A 26,109-nucleotide genomic window follows, 5' to 3' on the forward strand; every position below is an offset into this window, starting at 1 on the left:
GCGGCCCGCTCATCTCTAAGTTCAATATCTTGGCCAATTTTGAAGCTTCAGTAACGTGTGATAGCTTGTTGAACTCATATGGATTCCTAGATTCCAGATATCTTAGTTTGGGGGCCATTGGAGCCAAGGGGGAGAAGTCAAAAAATTGCTGTAAATATGCTCCGCCATCCTCAAATTTTTTTTTGTAAAACATTTTTGGTAGTGGACGTGCGTCACGCCCGCTTACTAACGTGTGGGCAAGATATAAATTTTTTACCCCTTGGATTCACTTATATTCACTAATGCTGAAGCCACCCGTATAATATAAAATAGTTATCAAAGTTACCATTATACTTATGTGTATCGTTAAATTTTATCGGTCCTGCCTGGTTTATTTTGCTCTGCCAGGCACAGAGGCATCTAAAGTATGCAAATTCTGCTTATTATGATACTGAGTAATTTTCACTTAGTTACAAGAGAAGCTTCACATTTTCACTAAGTCTTTTTTGTGCAAATTACGTCAGATTAGTAAATTGTGTGCTAAAGTGTGAGAGACCAAATGCTAAACGGAAATTAAGCAAATGTAGCGTCCAATCCTCCTGAATATTCAGCCGCTAGTCCTTTCACTGTGGGTGAACCCCAATTCTAATTTTAAAGTTTGAGTATCGTTGAATGAAATATTTTATTGCGGATTTTAAATTCGAAATTTGAACAACATCTTTATTCAGATGATTAATTATTGAATTATAATCTAAGGATTAAATTGAATAAGGAAAATAATGTAGATTTGACTCTTCGGTTGAACAACGTAAGAAAAACTGCGTCAATTATCAAATGTGATTTTATCCATCATTGCGTATTTCTTCGTCCAATGTCGAGCCAATGCATCGAATCGTCGTCGATCATTGTCATACAAACGGCCCAGTTCCGGTTCCATGCATTCCTTGAAAGAGAATATAATCGTCAGTCCGAAATCAGTCACACAGTCCAACATTTTCATCATTACCCGAGTGTATGGGTCACCGAGAAGACTTTGTATCGACAGTAAGACTTTATTGAGTGACTGCGTCCTCGAATAGTTCCAGGTGAGCACATCCAAACCGATGTCGCCATGACGCGAGATATTCGGATGAATGACTTTCGTTAGAAATTTAAAAGTCGGCGTTTGGTGCGGATAACTGCAATGGGAAAACGATCGGAAAAGTGTAGATATTACTGGTTCTCGTTCGTCAATTCACTTTGATTCAACTCACTCCGGATGCAGATGAATTTGTAAAAAAAATATTCCTCCCTCGTACGGAGTGTCGGGAGGGCCAACAATTGATGCCTGTAATTGTGTAAGTTGGCCATTCAACGGGGTAATTCTGATCCCGTCCACTTCAGATCCCCTCTCTATGTCCTTTTGCGCTCGTGAAGACATCGTACGTCTTGTGCTATTGTATGCCACATGCATCATTTTCTTGAAACAAATGCGACAGCAATATGACGACCTTAACGCTGTGTACATCTTGGGAAAATTGAAGTTGATTGACCTTCACCGATAAAACTAAGGGCTTTCCGAAAAGTGTGTTACCTTAAACCAGTTGGTCGTTTCAGTTCTTCTAAACAAGAGCGGCCAACGTTTCTCCGTTATACTTTTCCACATGAGCTGCTGACTAATCACGATCTGTTTCCACCGCTTTGACACTTTACCAGCCGTAAACAACGATAATTCATCCAAGTCAGCAAATATTTTAGACAGAATCTCCACGGGTAGGTCGTTTATGTGTTTCTTTCCATTAACTGCTGTCGTCTGAATAATCATACCCCTTATGTTGTTGTTACGGTTCTGGCCACCCTCACCGAAAAAAGCATTCAAATCCCTTAACATTAGGGGAGTTCGTGACATTCTCGAAGTACTTGGGAATGATGGTTGTGCTGTTGTCCTCGGTGGAAGGTAACCAACACCACAGTCATGACGAAAACGGCGACTCTTGAAAGGTATTTGATGGATGCCAACGTCATTCATCGAATGTGGCCGTTTTCTGATGGCGATACTGGGAAATAGAGCTGTATGACATTGCATGCATACCGGCTGATTGAAATTGAGTTCGCAAAATCCGTTACAATGGTAGCACGTTGTTGAATTCTGAAATAATTGAATTTTTATTGTTAGTTTGGAAGCTTTTGTTAATGGAACGACTGGTAAAAGAAGACTTGATCAGACAGGTAAATAAATGTAACGAAGTCTTATATAGAGTTGTTAGATCACACTAAGTGGTTGTTTTATCGTTGCAACGAATCTGTTATTCTAGTCTGAATTACATTACTAACCGATGGCACTTCTTGTGCGAAAGTTACTGATCGAGGCGTAGTTGACCCATTGTCCCATTGCCTTTTCACTCAAAAACATGAGGTAAAGTTAACTTTACTTCACGATGCCGAAATTTTACCTCAAGTTTTTGAGTAAAATACCTATACTTGGCAATGGAACAAATGGAAATGGTACTTCTTGTGTGTTTACCAACCTCAGCTACGCCTCGATCGATAAATTTCGCACAAGTACCATTCAAGTGCTATTTCTAGCATTTGGTCCATTGGTAAGTAATACACTATTACTGTATACTGCGAGGTGTGCACACTTCGCCTATTGCAGTAAAATAAGTACTCGGTATACCTTGTGTGTATTGGCCTATGTTGAAATATACTAAATTTATTTTGAACAAAGAAATAGCGGGAGCTGTCAAACGTTTACACAACAGCATTTCTCCTTCATTTTGAGCAAGTTCGAACAAGACAACCAGGACACCGCGGGAAAATTACCAAATTGTTACTCAACTGGCGTTTTCTGTTATTTCTGATTCAGTCGTTATTTAGCCAATTAATAAAAAAACAAGAAACACTACCGGCCAATTTCACGTTTTCAGATTGTTATCTGAAAATCCCAGTCATCTCAAATCATTAAACCTTTATTTAATATGAAGTTCATAGTTTGAACCATAACAATGCAAGAACGCCACAGAACAATCCATCGTTGATTATTTTATTTTTATTTGAAGACTTGTTCTGTGTAGACTCAAAATTATAACTCACCGAAAATGTAAAATTCTTGCAGAAATCTTCGTAATCAACTACTGAATCATTTGACTCGATTCCGTTGGTTTCATTATTTTGTCCAGAAGACGCAGCCATAGTGAACCGACGTATGATTCTACAAAAAAATGTCTTAATCTTTTAGGAACTCACTCGCAAATAATAATTAAATTGACAAATTGACAAATGACAAATTATTCTTCCAACACTTTCAATCACAATGTACACTGGCTAAAATGCAACTTATCAATGCACCCAACAACGGTATCTATCTACAAATAACACACAGCGTTCCTCTCTATTTAAAATTTTAGATCGAAATCTACCTGATCGTTTACTTTACAAACTGAATACCATATCGGATAGGCTCGGTTGTATAACAATGACACTAAGGGATATTCTTCGAGGGACAAGAAAAAATAAATTTAACCCTGGAACATTTGGTGAATGTTGTTCTTTCGATTCTTTGTATATTTATGTTTCATATGTTTTACCCATAGATAAAGAATGGTTTTACCGTTTATAATATACGCTACGCATGCATAGTCAAGTTGGAACAAAAGCAAACATGTTCATGAACACGTAGAAGAGAGCATAAGAGAGCAGAGATGTACTGTAGTCACTTTCATTCTCATTTGAATTATGAAGACCTTTTAATAAGAAATGACAGTTTGGTTATCAGTTTCTCTCTAGAGTTTTTCGCTTTGTTATAACACAAATCTATAAATGATGGAATTTGTTTATATGTACTGTCCGTTTGACAAGAGGATCGCCACGGTTCAGCAGGTGGTTTTGAACATTTGTTTTTTACACCTTGGGACACGTGCTCTTGTCAGATTCAAGATTATTTTTACGAAGGTTACGCTGATTATACTTTGTGAAAAAGGCCAATACCTTGCAAATATGTCACATCTTGGACACTGCAATATCTGCAACATGAAAAAACTAAATGTTCGAAACCCCCTGAAACCCCGTGCTTCCACCTACGTAATATACACAAACTAGGTGAGCCAATCTTAATTTATGGTGTCCAGAGAGATGCTAATATGACGACTGGGTCGTTTCGACGGATAGAGGGAATATGTCGAATGATTTTGAAATTGGTTGAGCGAAAATGTATTGAATTCTCTCTCAAAATCCCAACTGTCATTCGACATATTCCCTCTATCCGTCGAAACGACCCAGTCGTCATATTAGCAACTCTCTGATTGTGTCACACAGATCAATGGAGACAAGTTTCTGAAAGAACAGGTTTTGACAACTCTGAGTTGATCATAAAGGTGGTGACACACAAATTGCGCCAGCGGGTACGAAGTTTATATGAAAATAGCAACTTTAACAAAAACAAAAATCTGAATTTTCCTAAAAAACTTGATTTCACCAACGCACTCCAACAGACACGAGAACAGAATTTGATTAGGAGGCCTCCACGATGCAGTACTCCGAAATTCCCATATAAATTCAGTTTTTTTTATGTTGGTATAGGCCTCTGCGTTACGGACGTTCCATACAAAATAAGAGGCCAAATGAACGTTAAAAAAATCTGTTCTTGTGCCTGTTATTGGAGTGCGTTGCTTTGAGTTGATCACGAAGGCGATGACACACAAATTGGGTCAGCAACTACGAAGTTTATATGAAAAGGGCAACCTAACAAAAACAAAAAACCAATCCGAATTTTCTTTAAAAAAACATTTTCTTCAAGTTGATTCCACACAATCTGTATTGTTTATCAATTTCGGTGTCACCCGCCTTCGTGACTGTCTTACCTGTTCTTTCAGAACCTTGGAAAATTTTATTTCATCGATTTTGCGCCAATAATTAGCCAATTATTCAAAAAGAACCTTTTTGACATTCAGGGAGGGCAAGAACTTTTATGGACCGCTTCTGTCCTGATCCTCGAACCACTGTACACACCAAATACACATGCCAAAAAATAGATTTTGGTGTATTTCTGTGCATATGGAAAATTTGTGTTCTCGCGTATCTAATAAAATGGCGATCGAGAAATTGCTTGGTTTTTTTACATAGTAAGCACATATAAATCATTAATATTACGAAAAATCAGTTTATCACCAGTCAGTCAATTGAAATGAGAAAATGCTTCACAAAAACTTAAATAACTGGAAACTTTCCTTTCAATAAACCAATACTCTATCTAGCAAACAAACTCTCAGCTCTCTGTGTCAAATTCGCACCCCATTTCTTTGTATTCAACAAACACTATTCTACATTTCGACTGACTACGCTGTAATTTACATGAATATTCCAAAGGCTACTTCGCCACCTTAACGAAAGTAGATCGTTTGCTAGAGAGGGTATTGGATAAACGCAAAAATATTGCAAATTTCAATTTCTCTTTTCGTCTGTGTATACCTGTTCTAAGTTTCTTTTTCATACAAAATTCATTTGATCTAACTACAAATCCATAATGGTTTTATCGAGCACGGTTCACAGAACAAAACCAATTTGATTAAAACGTATTAGTGACGATAAATTTTAACCGAGTTACAAGAATTTCTATTCGCACAACTGATTCTGATTAGACACGAAAAACAACGCTTGTGTGTTGATTTCGCGATCGTTTCTTCTTAAATACTGTAACTGTTACCGAGCTAAGTTGGAGAGAGGGAGCAATCTAATCAGAATAGTTTTATATAACCGCGATATAAATAACATTGCATCATCTTTATGAATCTTAGCAGAAAAAAGTGCTTACACATATCGTTTGTGAATGTGCGACCATTGAATTAAAATTTGAATAAATAAATATGTAAAGGCGATATGATTATTCTGCGAAATTGTGAATCTTCACTCTTCTAACATTAATAATTGAAATACATCTGTGCCACTCTCTCTCACGTTATACATGAAAAATGGACTTAACTAGTTTTGATAAAATGCTTTCCTATAGGTTTGTTCCAAGGCTGTATGAATTGATCCATAGAACTATAACCTCAATAATATTTGTGTGTAAATCACGTAGGCGACCTTGCCATATTTGTATGAAACATCTCGTAGGCGACGTTGCTATGGATCAAATCATCGTAGTTTGGGTTGTCAAAGTTCGTGTTTACAGCTATTTGGAACAAACTTATAATGAGCTGCATAAAATTAAGAGTGAAGTCGGGAATTCTTAGAACAATTTGTATTTCTGTTTGTTTCATGGCAAATGTCCAGACGAGCTTAAGGTTCTCTTTGTAGTGCCTGCCTATAAAACGGGTTCTGTGGACGAAGTAGGCAACTATTGGCCGATTTCGCTGTTACCAGCGGTTAATAAGATCTTAGAAATTGCCATTCAGCGTGCCATCACTCGCTTCCTTAAGGGTTGCAACTTTTTCAATGTACTCCAGTACGGATTCAGGGATGGGAGCGATACGCACACTGCTTTATTTGAGCTGATCAGTGTTATGAAGGACGTAGATGATAAGAAGATGGTCTCTGGACTGTTCATATCTATCTAAAGCGTTTGACACAGTTGTCCACAAGCTGCTTCTCGTCAAGTTAGAACGTGCTGGGGTGAGGGGTGTTGCTCACGATTTGATCAGAAGCTATCTATCACTAGTCCGTTGGTTGATGTGACGATGGGTGTCCTGCAAGGTGGCGTTCTCTCATTCTTGCTTTTTGTTGTGTTCATTAACGATTTCTTTAAGCTGTCTCGGCTTAACTATTGATCAATTTGTGAGTTGGGACGATCACATTTCCAATTTGTCCATTTGTTCATTGTCATTTGACGTATTGTGTTGTTGCATGTTTAAAAATAAATGAAATTGAAATGAAATTGAAATGAAATTGAAATGAAATTGAAATGAAATTGAAATGAAATTGAAATGAAATTGAAATGAAATTGAAATGAAATGAAATGAAAAAATGAAAAAAAAATGAAATGAAATGAAATGAAATGAAATGAAAAAAAAAAAATGAAATGAAATTGAAATGAAATTGAAATGAAATTGAAATGAAATTGAAATGAAATTGAAATGAAATTGAAAAAATGAAAAAATTGAAATGAAATTGAAATGAAATTGAAATGAAATTGAAATGAAATTGAAATGAAATTGAAATGAAATTGAAATGAAATTGAAATTGAAATGAAATTGAAATGAAATTGAAATGAAATTGAAATGAAATTGAAATGAAATTGAAATGAAATTGAAATGAAATTGAAATGAAATTGAAATGAAATTGAAATGAAATTGAAATGAAATTGAAATGAAATTGAAATGAAATTGAAATGAAATTGAAATGAAATTGAAATGAAATTGAAATGAAATTGAAATGAAATTGAAATGAAATTGAAATGAAATTGAAATGAAATTGAAATGAAATTGAAATGAAATTGAAATGAAATTGAAATGAAATTGAAATGAAATTGAAATGAAATTGAAATGAAATTGAAATGAAATTGAAATGAAATTGAAATGAAATTGAAATGAAATTGAAATGAAATTGAAATGAAATTGAAATGAAATTGAAATGAAATTGAAATGAAATTGAAATGAAATTGAAATGAAATTGAAATGAAATTGAAATGAAATAATGAAATGAAATTGAAATGAAATTGAAATGAAATTGAAATGAAATTGAAATGAAATTGAAATGAAATTGAAATGAAATTGAAATGAAATTGAAATGAAATGAAGGATAAATTCAACGTATCCGTATTTCATTTTCCTTTGAAGAGTATGGTACCCTTCCAATCCTTTATTCATTACGAGCTCAACGAGACGTATCTCACCTCTATCGGAATTGTAGTTGTCGTGGTAGAGCTGTTTGAAAAATCTGTGGTTCTGTTGGAATTTTTCACCCTGATTATCTTGGGTAATAAGATGTCGACTTCGTTGAAATTTTAGGGGATTGTAGTGCTAGACTAAGCCGATCAAACAAGACATCATCGCACCGTTTGCTGTACTAACTCCAGTGACTGTATTAAGAAAAGTGTTGAACTGGAGGGTCTATTGGCTAGAAGAGATACGACGATTTCTAAAATGTCACCTAGTACTCCTTAGAGAATTCGACCGGTTGTCGACCAATTTCATTTTTTTTACCTTAAATTTAATTTAAAAAGTTGCTTGATACCTTAGCTTTCCCGTGATAATTTTCTTTGATTTTGGTTTGATTTTCTGAAGCAGCCGAGTTTGTGTAAGCTTGGTATTCATCTTAGAACTCATTTGGCAAAAATCGAACTAGAAACTCGAACGAAACAGAGCTATATTGGACGCAAGAAACCAAACGCAGTTGTTTGCACTGAATATTGTTGGATATCCGATTCGTACTGAAGACAAAAGACTTCATTTCGTTGAGAAAAGGGTCAAAAATCATCTCATTTTGGCACTGTTATTCAAATGAATTTTATTTAATCTCATTGTGACACTGGAATGTCATACGAAAACTTCCTGTTGTACAACTGAAAGTCACATAAAACTTAGTGAGACAATTGTTGGTCGAGACATAATTTAAAAATCCTCTTCTTAGTTCACCAACAAAAGATCTGCCGCTTTCCACTAAGTCAGGTATGGATGAGTAGTAATCAGCACCAAAAGTAACAGATAGAACATTATAAAAGACGAGTAACATAAACATAACGTGTCAGTGTTTCAACCACCTATTATTCGCATTCGGCAACATTATTAATTGTCGTTGCACATTTTATTATATGAGGCGATATTGAGCCAACAACCTGTGCTGAAGTGATAAAATATCAACTGACAACGGAGCAAAAATTTTATGTTATTTCACACAGCAAGTGCTACACTTTTACGATGAGGGATATGAGAATGGATGTTACAAAATTTTAATATTATTTTCTGATGACAGCAAACTGGCGGAATTATGTATAAAGCACACACACGTTTATAAACTGAAATATATTTATAATCGCTTCGCGCTTACGGTATAGTATACACTCCACATGATTAATGATGATGAAAATTATATTCAAACACATTTTAGTTTCATCGGGTTATGACTCTCGTTTTGTTCGTTTGAATATTATCCTGATTCCTGATAGGAATGAAATGAAAATAAATTTTAGTGCTTAACATGCAAATGGCATAAAAGTTTTATGATATTTTGTGTCAATTTAATTATAAAATGTGAGCTTTTATTGTCGAATGTTGATGGGTTTAATGAACGAACCAACAAAAAATTATTTAAAAAAAAACAGTTTCTCACTTTATGGACTTCCCATTCTTTTGCTGATCAAACATTAGCCGATAATATTATTCTTTTAATGGGAAATCAATTTTCAGCCAAGTACACAATGTCTGAGTAGGAGGAAAATGGGCGTAAGAACTTCCGAACTAAAAAAATGATCTAAAAATAATCGATCTGGGTAATGTGACCTTATTGAACAAGATGCATGTTAAGATAAATGAAGTACAAGATTTTGCCGCATTAACTTGAAAATTGTTAAATCAAAAGAAGTAAAAGATTCGACAATACAGATGATATGCTTACCGTCCGTGGACTAAGAATTACTTCACTCGGCAAAACTTCTGCTTGATGTTTTGCAATGAAAGTAGAGTAGTGCCTTAAACAGCGGAAATGAACTCTTTCTAGACTGAGTGAGCAAAGAGAATTTAATTAAAGGTTAGCTCTATGCAATTCTCAGCTGTGGATCAGATTTTGATCAACAAATTTTGACACAAAAGTGGTCCACTTCGTCAAATAAGGTACACTGTATGAAAATGAACTCAAATGAACACTGACATAAATTGCAAAATTTTATTCGTAAAAAATATAGGGCTACTAGATTATTCAGGTCCCTAGTGAAATCAGCGCTCCTATCTGGAACTTTACTCTGTCGTGGCACAACAGGCCCATTGATGGCTTAGCTATGCTTGGAAAGGTTCAGATTTCCTGCCCATCTTATCCTATCCTATCCCAACAACCACGGATGTGTTAGCTATCAAAAGAAAATAGATTTGGTTGCAGCAGTTTGACGAGCTCTGAGAATATTGAGCAGTTTATGAAAACTCCGCAACTATTTAAATAAAGTCCAGGGTGCCGAAAGTTGACTAGCCGCAATTATTTTGAATGTGTAGATAACACATTCGTGGTCCTTATTGCGGTCGTACCTTTTTCGAGAAGGATTCCGATGAAAAGACATCATCAAAAATGAAATACCAATACCCTCCCTAGCAACCAAACTACAATTATTAAGATGGTAGATACGTTTATGAATCACTGCTACTTTGTTCGCTCGTGTTGTTGTTGTTGTGTTTAAGCCATATTAAAAATCAGCGTTTCTCAAACTTATTTTCCCCCCTAAGTCGAATTTTTGAGAGAGTTTGGATGCTAGAGAGAGTATTGGAAATGCGAAACCCGAAATAATTTTATCTTAGTACCGATGCCTCTTAAGTAAGCTGAATGACATAAAATTGTAAGAATTACGGTTCATCGCTCTGTTTCCCTATAAGGTGGGAATATATTATTACAATAATATTAACTCCTTGGCTCTCGTCAAAATTTGGAACCATTCAAAAATGAGCTCAAAACTATTGCATTTACCGACAATGTGAAAACATTGATCGATTGCTTTCCTTTCCAGTAAACCATTTGACAGTTGACACACGAGACCTGTAATCTGAATTTTATTTTTACATCGAAGGACGAAAAGAGAGTGTGGCACCGTGCACTGAATTGTAACCACGTCAGTTCAGTTTTGCCTTTAATTTGAAACGTTTGTGTTTCATCGCGGCCTAAGGATGCATTCAATTCAAATTCATAAAGTTATCGGTCTGATAATATCTGCATTTTATCTGATTGGCGTTTGGCATCGAGGAGATAAGCCCACAGTGAAAGAGATTCGAATGAAATTATTTTATTGCATCTATTATCCTCTTTTCTTACTATCAACGGTGGGCGGAGCAATAAAAAACGAAAACAGAGACGAGTCTGTACTCTTAGCGGAAGTATCAATGGGACTTACAATTGTGTGCGTACACCTTTGGCTTTTAGTTTGGAAGCAGAACGAAATTCTTAATTTGTTGAACCGCGTTTGTGTCTTCTCGATTCGTAATGAAGACGACCACCTCATTTACATTGAGAAATTGAGAGGGTTCACAAAATTTGTGTTTATATTTCTTATTGCTACAACGGTTGCTGGTTCTTTAGGGTCTGTTTTGCCATTTCTGGGAAGTGAGAAAACTTTATTTCTCAAAATTGCTTTTCCCTTGGATTATAAAAGCAGTGAAATTGCTTTGTGGATTGCAACCGTTTTTCTTGTTACTGAATTCTTTTTTACAATAACGTTTGTCATTTTCTCCGTAATAATTTGGTATTTACTGCTGGTTTGTGCTCTGCGATATGAGGTGCTGGGAAGTGAGATGAAGAATTTGGGACGAATAAGCGAAAATGGAAAAGTGAAGATGACGGAAACGCAAAGGCACATCAACTTTTTCGAAGGTCTAAAAAGGTCCATCAACGCTCATCTACATTTAAGGGAGTATGTGACTGTGTAATCCGTTGTGAAGCTCATGAATTCAATTTTATTTCCCAGATTGGTAAACGATGTGGAGTTGTTCTTCTCAGACTTATTTTTCATACAATTTGGCACCAGTGGCATCTGTATCTGCGGATCGATTTACTGTCTTGCATTTGTGTGAATTGTTAAGACGTGCTCGTGCTCACTTTTATTCGCTGTTCTTACGTTTCCAGGCCGTCGGTGACAGTCTCCTGGAACGGTACATTCTTTTACTTCATTTCCCAATTATTTATGATCACGTACTTTGGCAATGAGATCATGCTATGGAGCAATCGTCTATCTTATTGCTTATTTGAATCGGACTGGTACAACCAGCCACAGTCAACCAAAAAATGCGTCATCATTTTTGGTGAATATTTAAAGCAACCACAAGCGATGGTGATTGGAAAACTCTACCCACTAACTTTGGAGACATTTACAAGGGTTTGTTTGGATGGGAGAGGGATTCTTTTGAAAAGCCGCCTACCTAAGTCGGACCCATTTCGCCTGGGATTGATATATACATGGTTTGAAAGGTCTTTGCCAGTAGACCTCAAAACAGGCCTCACACGGTCTCTAGCCACACCTGGTTGCTGGTTGAACATCTCCGAAGTTGGTAAAATGGTGATTTTTATCCGAATTTTTTGGCCGTTATAAACGATCGTCACGGGCGAGAGTAGGCTCGTTGGAAAGCTGAGTTCAAGTAGTTTCGGGTCATGCCTAGTTTAATTTAATTCATTGATATATGTTTGCAAAAATCTGCAAGACAAATTTTCAAAATCTGTGTGAACTTTAGACAGGTCTGGGCTGGTACTGATGACGCTTAATGGGAACCTAACATGCTAGTCGTAACATACATTGTCTAAGCTTTCCATTGACCCCATTTGCAGTGCTGCAGTGATGGAAAGCTTAGACAATGTATGTTACGACTAGCATGTTAGGTTCCCATTAAGCGTGATCAGTACCAGCCCAGACCTGTCTAAAGTTCACACAGATTTTGAAAATTTTTCTTGCAGATTTCTGCAAACATATATCAATGAATTAAATTAAACTAGGCATGACCCGAAACTACTTGAACTCAGCTTTCCAACGAGCCCACTCTCGCCCGGGACGATCGTTTATAACGGCCAAGAAATTCGGATAAAGATCACCATTTTACCAACTTCGGAGATGTTCAACCAGCAACCAGGTGTGGCTAGAGACCGTGTGAGGCCTGTTTTGAGGTCTACTGGCAAAGACCTTTCGAACCATGTATATATCAATCCCAGGCGACATGGGTCCGATTTTGGTAGTCGCCTTTTCAAAAGAATCCCTCGGAGTAATTTGGTTGCTTCAATTTTGATTTCGTAAATTTTGTTTTAGATTTTGAATTCAGCCTACAGCATGTTCAACATTGTAAAAAGTTTTCAGTAGATGAAATTGTTAATTAAGTGCGGTAAATAATTAAGTGCACAGATCACAGAATCACTAAATTCCCAGAATCACTAAATGTCAATGAACACATAAAGAATTAGAAATTTCAAATAAATTATTGTCGTTGTGAAAATGTGGACGTTAATTTACTGTGTTTTTGTATCGTGGTGGCATTGCTGAAGCCTTCTATAACGGTGGAAATGACTCTTTAGTTTAGACTGAGTTAGCATTTAATTAAAGTTTAGCTTTATGCAATTGAATTCTCAGCTGTGGATCAGCTGATGAAACAAAACAAATGAAGCTAATTTCGATATACATTTGGTTGACTTTTATCGTATTCATAACCGTAAGCCATGTTAAGTACCTTTTCAAAAGAAATCTTTTACTTCATTTGTTGTCTTTGTTGTTCAAGTTATCGACAGCGCCGAACACTTTTTTGGGTTGAGATTCAAGTTATTGTTGTCACACCATTCCGAGAAAGATTCGATGTCCGAATGTAAGCTGGAACCGTCTGCCAAACACTCGATTTTTCGGAAGATTTTGTTGTCGTCGGCGAATAACGAGCTAGATGAAGTGAAGATGTCTGGCAAAATCATTGATAAATAGCAAAAACAAGAGAGGACCTAATATCGTTGTTTGTACTATCCGATTTACCCCCTCCAATCACGACACATTGGGTTCTTCCCAAAAGATATGAGCGGAACCATCGTATTAATTGACTTAATTACAAAGTTCTGCAGCTTCCGTATCGAATATATAAGCTGAACCTTTACAACCGTAACATCATCGGTAAAATAAAAATTTGGAGCTGTCTGATTCACAACAAACTCGTGGTAGCTAGCATATTGGAAAACTCTAGAGAAATACTTCGCGAACAAGTTGACCATTATGTAACCTTTCGAATAGAACTCATTAATACAGCTATATTTTTCGAAGAAGGGGAAACGCCTCAAGCAAATATTGTCACATTGTTCAGTCAATGCTGCCACATTGGACAGTAAAGGCTGAACAAATACAGGTTAATGCGAACGCGAATGATGGACATACTATTGTAAAAACTGTGTACATGTCAGTGCGAATGTCCAGAAACTTCCGAGCGAAAATTGTTGAAACACTATCACACAATTTTCTTAAGTGGTTGGATGAGTTTGACGCTAAGCCGACGAAATAAATAAGTTTGAGTCAAAAGTTGAACGTAATTTGTATTTTGAAAATTCGAATAAATTTCAATTTACAAATTAACTTAAAAGCATTTGCGATGTACAATTCCCGGACCCGATTCATTGTACTCTTGTTTCGATATCCACATCGTTTGAAAGGTTGATAGTGACGACAAAATCGATCCGCCGATCCAAACGGAATACTTCCGTTCAGGTGGAGCGATAATTTTAATCTTAATCGTCGATGGAGCCAGTGCAGTTATTTCTTTTTGCATTCGATCAGCGATACCTAAATTTTATCGACATGCCATTAGATGCCATCGAATTGAGTTCGGATTTCTATAAACAAAATGCCATTCTCACCTGGATACATAGTTGTTCCACCCGATAAAACTGAATTTGCATACAGATCCTTCCTAATGTCAACATCACACTTCATAATCGAACGATAAACAGTCTCGTGAACACCTGCCGATTCCATGCCAATGAACGATGGCTGGAATAGCGCCTCCGGAGCTCGGAACCGTTCGTTACCAATTGTAATCACCTGACCATCTGGCAGTTCGTAAGATTTATCGGATGTGGTTGACGCTGCTGCGTTTGCCATTTCTTGTTCGAAGTCTAATGCGACGTAGCACAATTTCTCTTTGACGTCCCGCACAATTTCCCTTTCTGCAGTTGTTGTGAATGAGTAGCCACGTTCCGTTAATATTTTCATCAGAAAATCGGTTAGATCACGACCAGCTAAATCCATACGAAGAATGGCATGTGGTAGAGCGTAGCCCTCAAATATGGGAACTGTGTGTGAAACACCATCTCCAGAATCCAGAACAATACCAGTCGTTCTGCCGGATGCGTATAAAGACAAGACGGCTTGAATTGCTACATACTACAAACCGGAGATGTGAAGCGATGATAAGTTGATCTGTTGTGCGACATAGAAACAAAATATTTCTTACCAGCGCAGGTGAGTTGAATGTTTCAAACATAATTTGGGTCATTTTCTCGCGATTTGCTTTCGGATTCAGTGGAGCTTCAGTCAATAGAACAGGATGCTCTTCAGGCGCCACACGCAATTCATTGTAGAATGTGTGATGCCAAATCTTTTCCATGTCGTCCCAATTTGTGATGATGCCATGTTCGATAGGATACTTTAACGTTAATATTCCTCTCTTGCTTTGTGCTTCGTCTCCAACGTACGAATCCTTTTGACCCATACCGACCATAACACCTTGATGACGCGGTCGGCCAACAATCGATGGAAATACGGCTCTAGGCGCGTCATCACCTGAATTGTTTTAAAAGTCAAATCATCAGTCCAATTCAAACGATAGGGATCGTTAATCTAATGAATCGTCAATTTGAATTTGGAAACTTATGGCGATAAATGTTCCTTGCAAAGTCATAATTTACCTGCAAAACCGGCTTTACACATCCCGGACCCATTGTCCATTACAAGCCCTCCAGCATCATCGTCACACATGTTGAATTGCGAGTATTGGTTTTGTTATCAAATAGCCTGGAGATGCAATAAAATATTATTATGCGTTTGGTTTAATATAAGAACGTGAACATTGTAGTCGAGGTGAGGTGAAATACCGAAGTCTATAGAACACTGAACCTTTCCGATATTTTCCACGCCAAAAAAGACGGATCTTAGATCCAAGTATAAATACATGGGGAAAAATTCAAAATTTATTTAGCTCACATTTTGAATTTCTCCAAAATGCAGGCATAATATTGATCAATATTGTAAATCGGTGAGTGGATGTTTATTTGCTGAAAAGCATATATTTGGGCGTTTTTTTCAATACTGGATGTTAGTTTACTTTTGACATGACAGAGTAAAGTAAACCAGGCAGGAACGCTTGATTTGACTAGGGACCTGAATTATCTAGAAGCCTTATTTTTTGCGAACAAAATTATTCTTTATGTCAGTGTTCATTTGAGCTCATTTTCATGCAGGGACCTATTATTTGACGTTTCAAAAATGAACCGCTACTGCCTGGTTTATTTTACTCTGCCGTGCTTTTGATGATATGAATTCATTTTCAAAAATGCACGACAACAATACCGACCACGAATGGGTTAGCTTTCAAAAGAAAATAGGTTTGGTTGCAGCAATTTGACCAGTTCTGAGGAAACTGAGCAGTTTATGAAAATCTCGTTAAACTGCTCACGTTTCTCAGAGCCGGTCAGACGACTACAGCCAAAACTAATTTTTAATTAAAGCTAATACATTCGTGTTCGTTATGGCGGTCGTACATTTTTCGAAGAGGATTCTGATGAAAAGATATCATCAAAAATGAAATACAAGACACACAAATATAGGCTGCAATTTTAACTTAGCACCGATGCCTCCTAATTAATCACTCTGTTTCCCCATGATGCGGGAATATATTATTATAATAATATTAAGTCATTGGCTCTAATTCAAAAATTATTTCAAAACTATTACATTTACTGACCACGTGAAAACATTGATTGAAAGCTTTAAGAGTGACATCGCCAAAACTTGAACCAATTTTGATGAAAATAAATACAATGGTTCAGCGATCCGGGCAAGCTATGGCTCGTTTGAATTCTAATAAATAGGAAATCGGTTAGTTTTCACGGTTAACTTTACTATGTCGTGTTAGTTTTCCATTTTCTGAGCTGATATCATGTCAAGGGGCGATGAAAACAGTTTTTTTTTCTGATAGCTCGAGATTGAAGTAAAATTGTTGTAGGAATATAGACCTCTGGCAGACCTTCATACAGAGTATAATGATCGCCAGGTGCCACCACCCATTGTGGACTTATGACTAAAAATATGGTCAATTTTTTGACAGTCCAGCTGGCTTGCAACAGCCAGAGAAATGATAACAGATGGCGCTGCGCCGGCCCAGCTGGACTTATTCTCTTTCGTTGCATGTATAATACACCCCAGATTAATTGAGTTGCAAGCCAAAAACTTAGTCGAAGTATAATCTCTGACCAGTGGACCAATATTTTTCAGTTTTCAACTTTTTTTTGGTCTTAGAAGAGATACAGATGAAATAAACTAAGTCAAAATTACGTGCGCAGTACAAAATTGGCCTGAATCGTGCTATCATTTTGGCATTGAAAATGCTAGTTTCCTCCTACTTCGTAGAAGATGGTAGACCTCATTTATTTGACTTCTTAAAATGAACAGAAACTAATTTTTTTCGACAATAAACTTATTGTAAAGCGCAGACGCGTTTATTTACAGTCAATGAATGGTCACCCAAGATGTACTTTCTACTTCACGAGAGGTCCCAAGGGGTTCCCAACTATGGAAAATGTATGGAAAATCAAGTTTTTTTTACAAAAATGTTTGTTTCGGTGGAGGTTTTAACTCTTTGTATTGTAGCCATAAATTAAAATTGATTTTTTCCATAGTTGGGAACCCCTTGTGACCTCTTCGGACGTTCTAGTACATCTTGAGTAACTGTAAATCAACGGTGCGCATCTCTGCTTTACGATAAGCCCATATTGGGTGTAAGCAATTTCTTTTCATTTTATGAAGTCAAATAAATGAGGTTGTCCATCCACTTCGAACTAGGAGGAAAGCAACATTTTCAAGGTCAATGATCGCACGGTTCAAGACAACTTTGTACTGCACATGTAATTTTGACTTAGTTTCTTTCATCAGCATCGCTCCACCTCGTTCGAAGACCAAAAACAAGTTGAAAACTCTGAAAAATATTGGTGTACTGGTCAGAGATTTTACTTCGACTAAGTTTTTGGCTTGCACCACAATTTATCGGGTATTATACATGGAACGAAAGCGAGTAAGTCCAGGTACAGCACCCTATTGTCAGTTTCGCGGATATGCGCTGTTGCAAGCCAGCTGAACTGAATTGACCATATTTTTAGTCATAAATCCAGAATGGTTGGCGGCACCTACCGATGATTATACTATGTATACAGGTCTGCTAGACGCCTATATTCCACCAACATTTCAACTTTTAGAAACATGTCTATCTCGAGCTATCACAAAAAAACTGTTTTCATGACCCCCTGACATGATATTAGCTTTCACGTGTTCACTCAGAAAATGGAAAACTAACCGATACCTATATTTTAAAATTGAAAGACGGTTCAAACGAGCCATAGCTTGCCCGGATCGCCGAACCATTGTTTTCAATTTGGTCCAAGTTTTGGCGATGTCACTCTTAAAGGAATTCCTTTCCAGTAAACGATTTGACAGTTGACACACGAGACCTGTAATTTGCATTTTATTTTTACATCGAAGGACAAGAAGAGAGTGTGGCACCGTGCACTGAATTGTAACCACGTCAGTTCAGTTTTGCCTTTAATTTGAAACGTTTCTGTTTCATCACGGCCTAAGGATGCATTCAATTCAAATTCATAAAGTTATCGGTCTGATAATATCTGCATTTTATCTGATTGGCGTTTGGCATCGAGGAGATAAGCCCACAGTGAAAGAGATTCGAATGAAATTATTTTATTGCATCTATTATCCTCTTTTCTTACTATCAACGGTGGGCGGAGCAATAAAAAACGAAAATAGAGACGAGTCTGTACTCTTAGCGGAAGTATCAATGGGACTTACAATTGTGTGCGTACACCTTTGGCTTTTAGTTTGGAAGCAGAACGAAATTCTTAATTTGTTGAACCGCGTTTGTGAGTTTTCAATTCGAGACGGTGATGAGTACAACGTTTTCACCGACAAAGTTGGAAAATTCGTAAAATTTGTGTATTTGTTTGTAATTGCTACAACAGTTGCTGGTTCGTTAGGGTCTGCAGTTTTGCCATTTCTGGGAAGTGAGAAAACTTTATTTCTCAAAATTGCTTTTCCCTTGGATTATAAAAGCAGTGCAATTGCTTTGTGGATTGCAACCGTTTTTCTTGTTACTGAATTCTTTTTGACAATAACGTTTGTCATTTTCTCCGTAATAATTTGGTATTTACTGCTGGTTTGTGCTCTGCGATATGAGGTGCTGGGAAGTGAGATGAAGAACATGGGACAAGTTAGCAGCGAAAATGTGAAGATGACGGAAACGCAAAGGCACATAAAATTTTTCGAAGATCTAAAAACGTCCATCAACGCTCATCTACTTTTAAGGGAGTGTGTGACTTGGTTGAATTGTAATCCGTTGTGAAGTGCATGAAATTCAATTTTATTTTCCAGATTGGTAAACGATGTGGAGTTGTTCTTCTCAGACTTATTTTTCATACAATTTGGCACCAGTGCCCTTTGTATCTGCGGATCGATTTACTGTCTTGCATTTGTGTGAATTGTTAGGACGGGCTCGTGCTCACTTTTTTTCGTTGTTCTCTCGTTTCCAGGACGTCAGTGACAGTCTCCTGGAACGGTACATCTATCTGTTTATATTCTTTTACTTCATTTCCCAATTATTTATGATCACGTACTTTGGCAATGAGATCATGCTATGGAGCAATCGTCTATCTTATTGCTTATTTGAATCGGACTGGTACAACCAGCCACAGTCAACCAAAAAATGTGTCATCATTTTTGGTGAATATTTAAAGCAACCACAAGCGATGGTGATTGGAAAACTCTACCCACTAACTTTGGAGACATTTACAAGGGTTTGTTTGGATGGGAGTAATTTGGTTGCTTCAATTTTGATTTCGTAAAATTTGTTTTAGATTTTGAATTCAGCCTACAGCATGTTCAACATTGTAAAAAGTTTTCAGTAAATGAAATTGTTAATTAAGTGCACAGAATCACTAAGTTCCCAGAGTCACTAAATTCCCAGAATCACTAAGTGTCTATGAACAAATGAAGAATCAGATAGTTCAAATAAATTATTGTCGTTGTGAAAATGTGGACGTTAATTTACTGTGTTTCTGTATCTTGGTGACATTGCTGAAGCCTTCGAACGATGCAATCTTTGTCAATCTACAGCAGCATTGTGTGGTAGGTATACAAAAGTAGGTCATGCTATTTATACGGTTCGGTAAACACAGTGAGAACATTCCATAAACAGTCCTATTTTTCTTATACTCCCATTCTTCGTCTCATTTTCTAACCCTTTTCGCCTCCATGTGGGCGTCATTATTGATTAAGGGATCATCCAAAGTAAATAAATTCATGTAGGAACGAATTTCTGTCACAATAGTGCCTTTCACAGACAGCAATCATATCCAATCTATTACTTCATTATTGATCTTCGTTAGGTTTAACATAGATTTTACGACCACGTTAGCTGCAGCTCATCAAATATTTTCTTCGTTGTCGATAACTGACGGTATAGCCGTTTTCAATAAACATTTTTCTCACGCACCTCTTTAGATGTAATCGAAAGTAGTGATGTAGTGAAAGTTTATACGTTATGGCCGAGGGTAGCTGGAATTTTTGAATTAAATGAACTAAATCGTACTCGAATTTAGACAATTCAATACCAAAAGTTTTAGTACATTTAGTACAAGAACTGCGGCACAATTCGGTTTCACATACTCTTATTACCCAAATTTGATGGACGTAGTTTTAGAACACAGTTTTTAGTTACACAACATCCACACCACAGTTGTTCTATTCAATTTCTTCATATTTACAGATTGCGTTCCGGAGTAAAACTCCATACCCAATACACTTTACATAGGAAATTAATATTCCTCTGATATTCACTGATTAGCAACATTGCTCCCACTATCTATTGACGAATATATATAAATTTGAACGAACCTTCGTTTTTCCCTCCTCAATACACACCACTTAACCAAATTGCACAGTGACAGTGATTCGGCAATTGAACTAATTAAAAGTGTGTAACCGTCTTTTATTTAACTACATTTCGATTTCACTGTGCGATTTCTTAAAATAACATCCGATCCTTAGATGGATCGATAAATTTTTTTGTGGCAACAATTCGCATTGTTTTGCACTGTGGATGACATTGATGAATTTGCGATGTGATCAAGTCAAATTAATTGATTTTTGAGAATGCGGTGTATGCATATTATGTGCGGAGAGAGAGTGCAATTGACTATCAGTCGAACAGAGGTTGCGTAATAATTTGAATTGCATTTGAGTTCAATGTATAGTGCAAGTTCAATGCAAATAAACAAAAAAAAAGTGGGAGATAAATTTGTTGGAAATTAATTGGCTGCCAAATGTTTCGATGACGGAAGGAAATGTATTGGAATAATATACTGAGCCTGATTAATGATAGGTAGATTAGAGATTACATATTGCGGCCAGAGAGATGCTAATATGACTGCTATGACACCGTTTCCACACATCAAGCAACACAACACTGAGAAATTGAATCTAGTAGTAACCAGCAACACAAAACATTACAATTAATCATATTATCATCTCTCTGATTAAGAGGTGAAAAGGCCTTCTTTGAGAACTTCTCCCAGATTGTTGAACCGATACCACCCATTTTCGAACTTGACCAGGATTTCAAATCTTGGTACATTTGGGACTAAACCTATCTTGCCCATTTGTCTTCTATTTATACTCATTGAAGAGTATAATCTGAAGTGAATCATAACTCGCCAATCAACGTAAAAATCGTCTTTTCTACCTCTTACATTTTCATTCCTGTACCAAATTCCACGAAGAGGCCTAGATTGGCTTAGGCTCACGTTAGTTAGAAGTAAATTTTGGCCAACAGTTCATAATTTATTCCTGCGTTGTTTCATTCTTCATTCGTTGTTTTAGCGACGGTTCTCATAAAGCTCCAACAAAAATTCTAAATTCACGTAAACAGCAACAGAGAGCAACAAACTTTAGGCCCAGGTACAGTCAAATTCGCGTAAAAACAAATCGTCCGATTCTTGTCTTTCCTTAGCGTACCTAAAGACACCGTTTCGTCCCGCTAGTTTCAATAACTTCGACGTCCATCTTCATTATTCGCGCGAGTCATAAATTGAAACAAACACATTGGGGGAACTCATGAGAGACGAGCAGAATAGCTATTTTGATAACATGTGCCTAAATTGAAATTTTGCGCGATAGATGTGAAAATTATCAACCCGTGGCGAAGCCGAGATTGACAACACATTGTATGGGCAAAACTCCAGTTTAGGCACAAGTTACCAACAAGATTCTATGTTGGTTTGGGAAATCATAGCAAAAATACATTACAAAACTCGGGACAAAAATGAAAAGTCACGTTTTCGTGGGAAACTTCACGCGAAAACTGGTCTTTTCAACGTTTTATCCCTTGTCATGTAAATAAGTATGAAATGTTTTAAGAAATGTAATGTGATTTATGTTAAATATGTCACTGCGAAATCTTCCTCGATGCTGGGTTTTGTTATCAGAACTTGTAAAGAATTCAAGGGCGTTAAAACGTTGAAAAATTTATATTTCACGCACGTACTTAGAGTATACTTCAGTCGTTTGGAATCTATACCAAGACACTTTCGTTGATAGGATTGAATCGATTCATAAGAGGTTTTAGATTTTCGCACTTCGGCGAACGGTTGGGTGGGATGAGAACCACAGGCTACAACCGTACATCGACAGGTGTGAATCGATCAACACTAGACCTAGGTATAGTTAATGCGTGTGGTCTTTTCACTTTCGTTCTTGATGCCCCTTGAACTTGAAATAGCCAGGAAGGTTGTTTTGAACCCTCACCCTATTCGTACTTTCTTTAACCCTTTTCTCTTGCTTTAATGGTTTCACTTTTTCAAAAAAAAGATTTTGGTTCAAAGAAATCATCAAAAACGAATATTTTTGTAGGCAACAAATTTGCAAAGCGTCCATAGCTTTTAAAGGATATCTGAATGCTATTGTACTAATACCACCAATGTAAGCAACAACGAAAGTCACAGCACACAGAACTTCGTCATTGTGAATCAGAAAGAAAACGCGAGATTCTAACACACATTACGCGCGAAATTCCTCAACACCGTATGCATGTTAGAGTGAACTAGCACTAGGTCGGATTATTCGCTAAAACCAATAAATAATTAAATAAAAATATTGATCAAAAGCTTTCATTTCCAGTAAATGATTTGACAGTTGATATACGAGACGTGTAATTAGAACTTTATTACTATGTCAAAGGACAAAATGAGAGTGTGGATTCATGCACTGAATTTTAGCCACGTCAGTTCAGTTTTGCTTTTAATTCTAAACGACTGCGCGTTCCATATCGCGGCCTGAGGATGCATTCAATTCAAATTCATAAAGTTATCGGTCTGATAATATCTGCATTTTATCTGATTGGCGTTTGGCATCGAGGAGATAAGCCCACAGTGAAAGAGATTCGAATGAAATTATTTTATTGCATCTATTATCTTCTATTCTTACTATCGTCGGTGGTCGGAGCAATTACAAACGAAAGAAAAGACGAGTCCATATTCTTAACGGAATTATCAATGGGACTTACAGTTGTGGCCGTAAACCTTTGGCTTTTAATTTGTAAGCAGAGTGAAATTCTTAATTTGTTGAATCGAATTTGTGTATTCTCGATTCGAAATGAAGACGACCACCTCAACTACAATGCAAAATTGAGAGGGTTCATAAAATTTGTGTTTATCTTTGTAATTGCTACAACGGTTGCTGGTTCTTTGACGACTGTCGTTTTGCCGTTTCTTGGGAGTGAGAAAACTTTATTTATCAAAATTGCGTTTCCCCTGGATTATGAAAGCAGTGTAACGACTTTGTGGATTGCTACAGCTTTTCTTGTTACTGAAATTGTTTTTACAATAACGTTTGCCATTTTCTCCGTAATAATTTGGTATTTACTGATGGTTTGTGCTCTGCGTTATAAGGTGCTGGGTAGTGAGTTGAAGAATTTGCGACGAATAAGCGAAAATAAAAATGTAAAGATGACGGAAACGCAACAGGAAATCACACTTTTCGAAGACCTAAAGACATCAATCAAAGCTCACCTTCATTTAAGGGAGTGTGTGACTTTGTTGAATTGTAATCCATTTTTACGTTCATTAAATTCAATTTTACTCTCCAGATTGGTAAACGATGTGGAGTTGTTCTTCTCAGACTTATTTTTCATACAATTTGGCACCAGTGGTCTAAGTATATGCGGATCGATTTATTGTCTGGCATTTGTGTGGCATTTGAACTGACGTATTGTTATTCGGTCAGCGCTTTTATTTATTTTTCTTTCTAGGATGTTGGTGACAATCTATTGGAACGTTTTGTCCACCTTTTCGTTGCTTTTTACTTCATTTCCCAATTATTTATGATCACGTACTTTGGCAATGAGATTATGCTATCGAGCAATCGGCTCTCTTACTGCTTATACGAATCGGACTGGTACAACCAGCCACAGTCAACCAAAAAGTGCATCATCATTTTTGGTGAATATTTACAGCAACCACAAACGCTGGTGATTGGAAAACTGTACCCACTAACTTTGGAGACATTTACAAGGGTTCGTTTGGATTGGTTGGTTGGTTTAAGGTTCCAGTTTGACTTTGTGAACTTTGTTTTCAGATTTTGAATTCAGCCTACAGCATGTTCAATATTTTAAAAAGTTTTCAGTAAATGAAATTGTTAATTAAAAGCTAAGCACTTAGTAGTGCTCAGCATCAATATTAGCTAAGAATTAGCCTATCACGTAAAGACACACATAAAATTAAAATGTTGAAGCAATTATTGAATTGTTGAGCTGAATGACATCGCCATAAAATTGTGAAAATTTCTGTAAGTATATCACACGGTTTCCCCATGCAAAAGTATTGATCAAATGCTTTCTTTGCCAGTAGAAGACGTGACAGTTGACATACAAGACTTGTAATTTTAATTTTAAATCAATGGAAAAAATGAGAGTGTCTATTCGTGCACTGAATTTTAGCCACGTCAGTTCAGTTTTGATTTCTATTTGAAACTCTAACGTTCTATCGCGACAAGGCCGGCCCATTGATGCATTTAATTCAAATTCATAAAGTTATCGGTCTGATAATTTCTTCATTTTATTTGGTTGGTGTTTGGCATCGCGGAGTTAAGCCAACAGTGAAAGAGATGCGAATGAAACTATTTTACTACATATATTACCCTCTTTTCTTACTACTTATCGACTAGGTCCCGCCTGTTGGGTGGGTCAGATCCCTTGACTGTTTGTCTGAGCTTCTCAATGGTATTTTTATTGGCAATGATTTATTGATTTATTTCAATGAAATGTAATTTTGTATGTTGATGGTCACAAAAACAATTAGATGAAGAACTACTAGAACGGTCTAATACATCTCCCATTGATGTTTTAATTCTGTTTAGTTTCACTGAAAATCTTCGAAACTTTGTATGTAAAATACCCCGGTAAAAAATGACGTATGTTTTCAATAAAATAACGAGTCGTGTGAATTGCAAACTTCACACTCTTTAATTTAACAAAGGGCACAAATTTTAACATTTAACGTTTTTTCATCACATTTCCATACATTTTATATGCTTCCTACCGCGGGACGAAAGAAAAAAATGTAAACCCACGGGCCGAAAGTGACAGATATGCAAGCCCACGCGGCGAAAGCTTCGCTTTCGCCCCTTCGGCTTACATTTTTCTGTCACTTTCGGCCCTTGGGCTTACATTTTTCAACTTTCGTCCCCAGTAGGCAGCATATAAAACTTAATACGTAGCTCTTTCGTCCTCCTCAATCGATACGTAAATAACTATTTAATCATAGTGAACTTGTTTCTTTTGTAAAACCCATGACTTACAGTCAAGGGAATAATTGTCGGGGAATTTAAAAACGAAAGTAAAGATGAGGCGATATTCTTAGCGGAATTATCAATGAGTCCTGCACTTGCTATGCATACACCTTTGGCTTTTAATTTGGAAGCAGAACGAAATTCTTAATTTGTTGAATCGAGTTTGTGACTTCTCGATTCGAAACGATGAAGAATATAACATTTTTACCGAAAAAGTTCAAAGACTCATTAAATTTGTGATTGTGTTTATATTGGCTACAATTGTTGCTGGTTCTATATCGTCTACAGTTTTGCCGTTTCTTGGAAGTCAAAAAACATTATTTATGAAAATTGCGTTTCCTTTGGATTACAAGAACAGCGAATTTGCTTTGCAACAGCTTTTCTTGTTACTGAAA

The 26,109-nt window shown here is 36.7% G+C and overlaps 3 protein-coding genes and 1 pseudogene across 4 annotated transcripts; 2 read left to right on the top strand and 2 right to left on the bottom strand.

Moving 5' to 3' along the window:
* Positions 1-651: 651 nt before the first annotated feature.
* On the bottom strand, positions 652-3,537 carry LOC119084271. Of its 2 annotated transcripts, XM_037194191.1 has the most exons (6): positions 3,378-3,537; positions 3,052-3,169; positions 1,553-2,107; positions 1,233-1,486; positions 986-1,157; positions 652-922 (listed from the first exon to the last, which is right to left on the bottom strand). In XM_037194191.1, the coding sequence occupies exons 2-6, from the start codon at positions 3,148-3,150 to the stop codon at positions 803-805; spliced, it is 1,200 nt and encodes a 399-aa protein (XP_037050086.1). In that variant the 5' UTR covers positions 3,151-3,169; positions 3,378-3,537; the 3' UTR covers positions 652-802. The 2 variants fall into 2 exon arrangements, with proteins under 2 accessions (XP_037050086.1, XP_037050087.1); XM_037194192.1 differs by lacking the exon at positions 3,378-3,537 and having other exon boundaries at positions 3,052-3,351.
* A 7,142-nt stretch (positions 3,538-10,679) lies between these two features.
* On the top strand, positions 10,680-12,948 carry LOC119084273 (annotated as a pseudogene).
* A 1,162-nt stretch (positions 12,949-14,110) lies between these two features.
* On the bottom strand, positions 14,111-20,870 carry LOC119084274 (actin, indirect flight muscle-like). Its single transcript, XM_037194194.1, has 5 exons — positions 20,768-20,870; positions 15,502-15,607; positions 15,048-15,376; positions 14,452-14,977; positions 14,111-14,377 (listed from the first exon to the last, which is right to left on the bottom strand). The coding sequence occupies exons 2-5, from the start codon at positions 15,569-15,571 to the stop codon at positions 14,172-14,174; spliced, it is 1,131 nt and encodes a 376-aa protein (XP_037050089.1). The 5' UTR covers positions 15,572-15,607; positions 20,768-20,870; the 3' UTR covers positions 14,111-14,171.
* Positions 19,033-24,625, top strand: LOC119084285 (odorant receptor Or2-like). Its single transcript, XM_037194211.1, has 4 exons — positions 19,033-19,183; positions 24,015-24,114; positions 24,177-24,440; positions 24,503-24,625. The coding sequence occupies exons 1-4, from the start codon at positions 19,068-19,070 to the stop codon at positions 24,551-24,553; spliced, it is 531 nt and encodes a 176-aa protein (XP_037050106.1). The 5' UTR covers positions 19,033-19,067; the 3' UTR covers positions 24,554-24,625.
* Positions 24,626-26,109: the final 1,484 nt, after the last annotated feature.

This window comes from Bradysia coprophila, unplaced genomic scaffold (assembly GCF_014529535.1).
Source record: "Bradysia coprophila strain Holo2 unplaced genomic scaffold, BU_Bcop_v1 contig_732, whole genome shotgun sequence".
Classification (NCBI taxonomy): Eukaryota; Metazoa; Arthropoda; class Insecta; order Diptera; family Sciaridae; genus Bradysia; species Bradysia coprophila.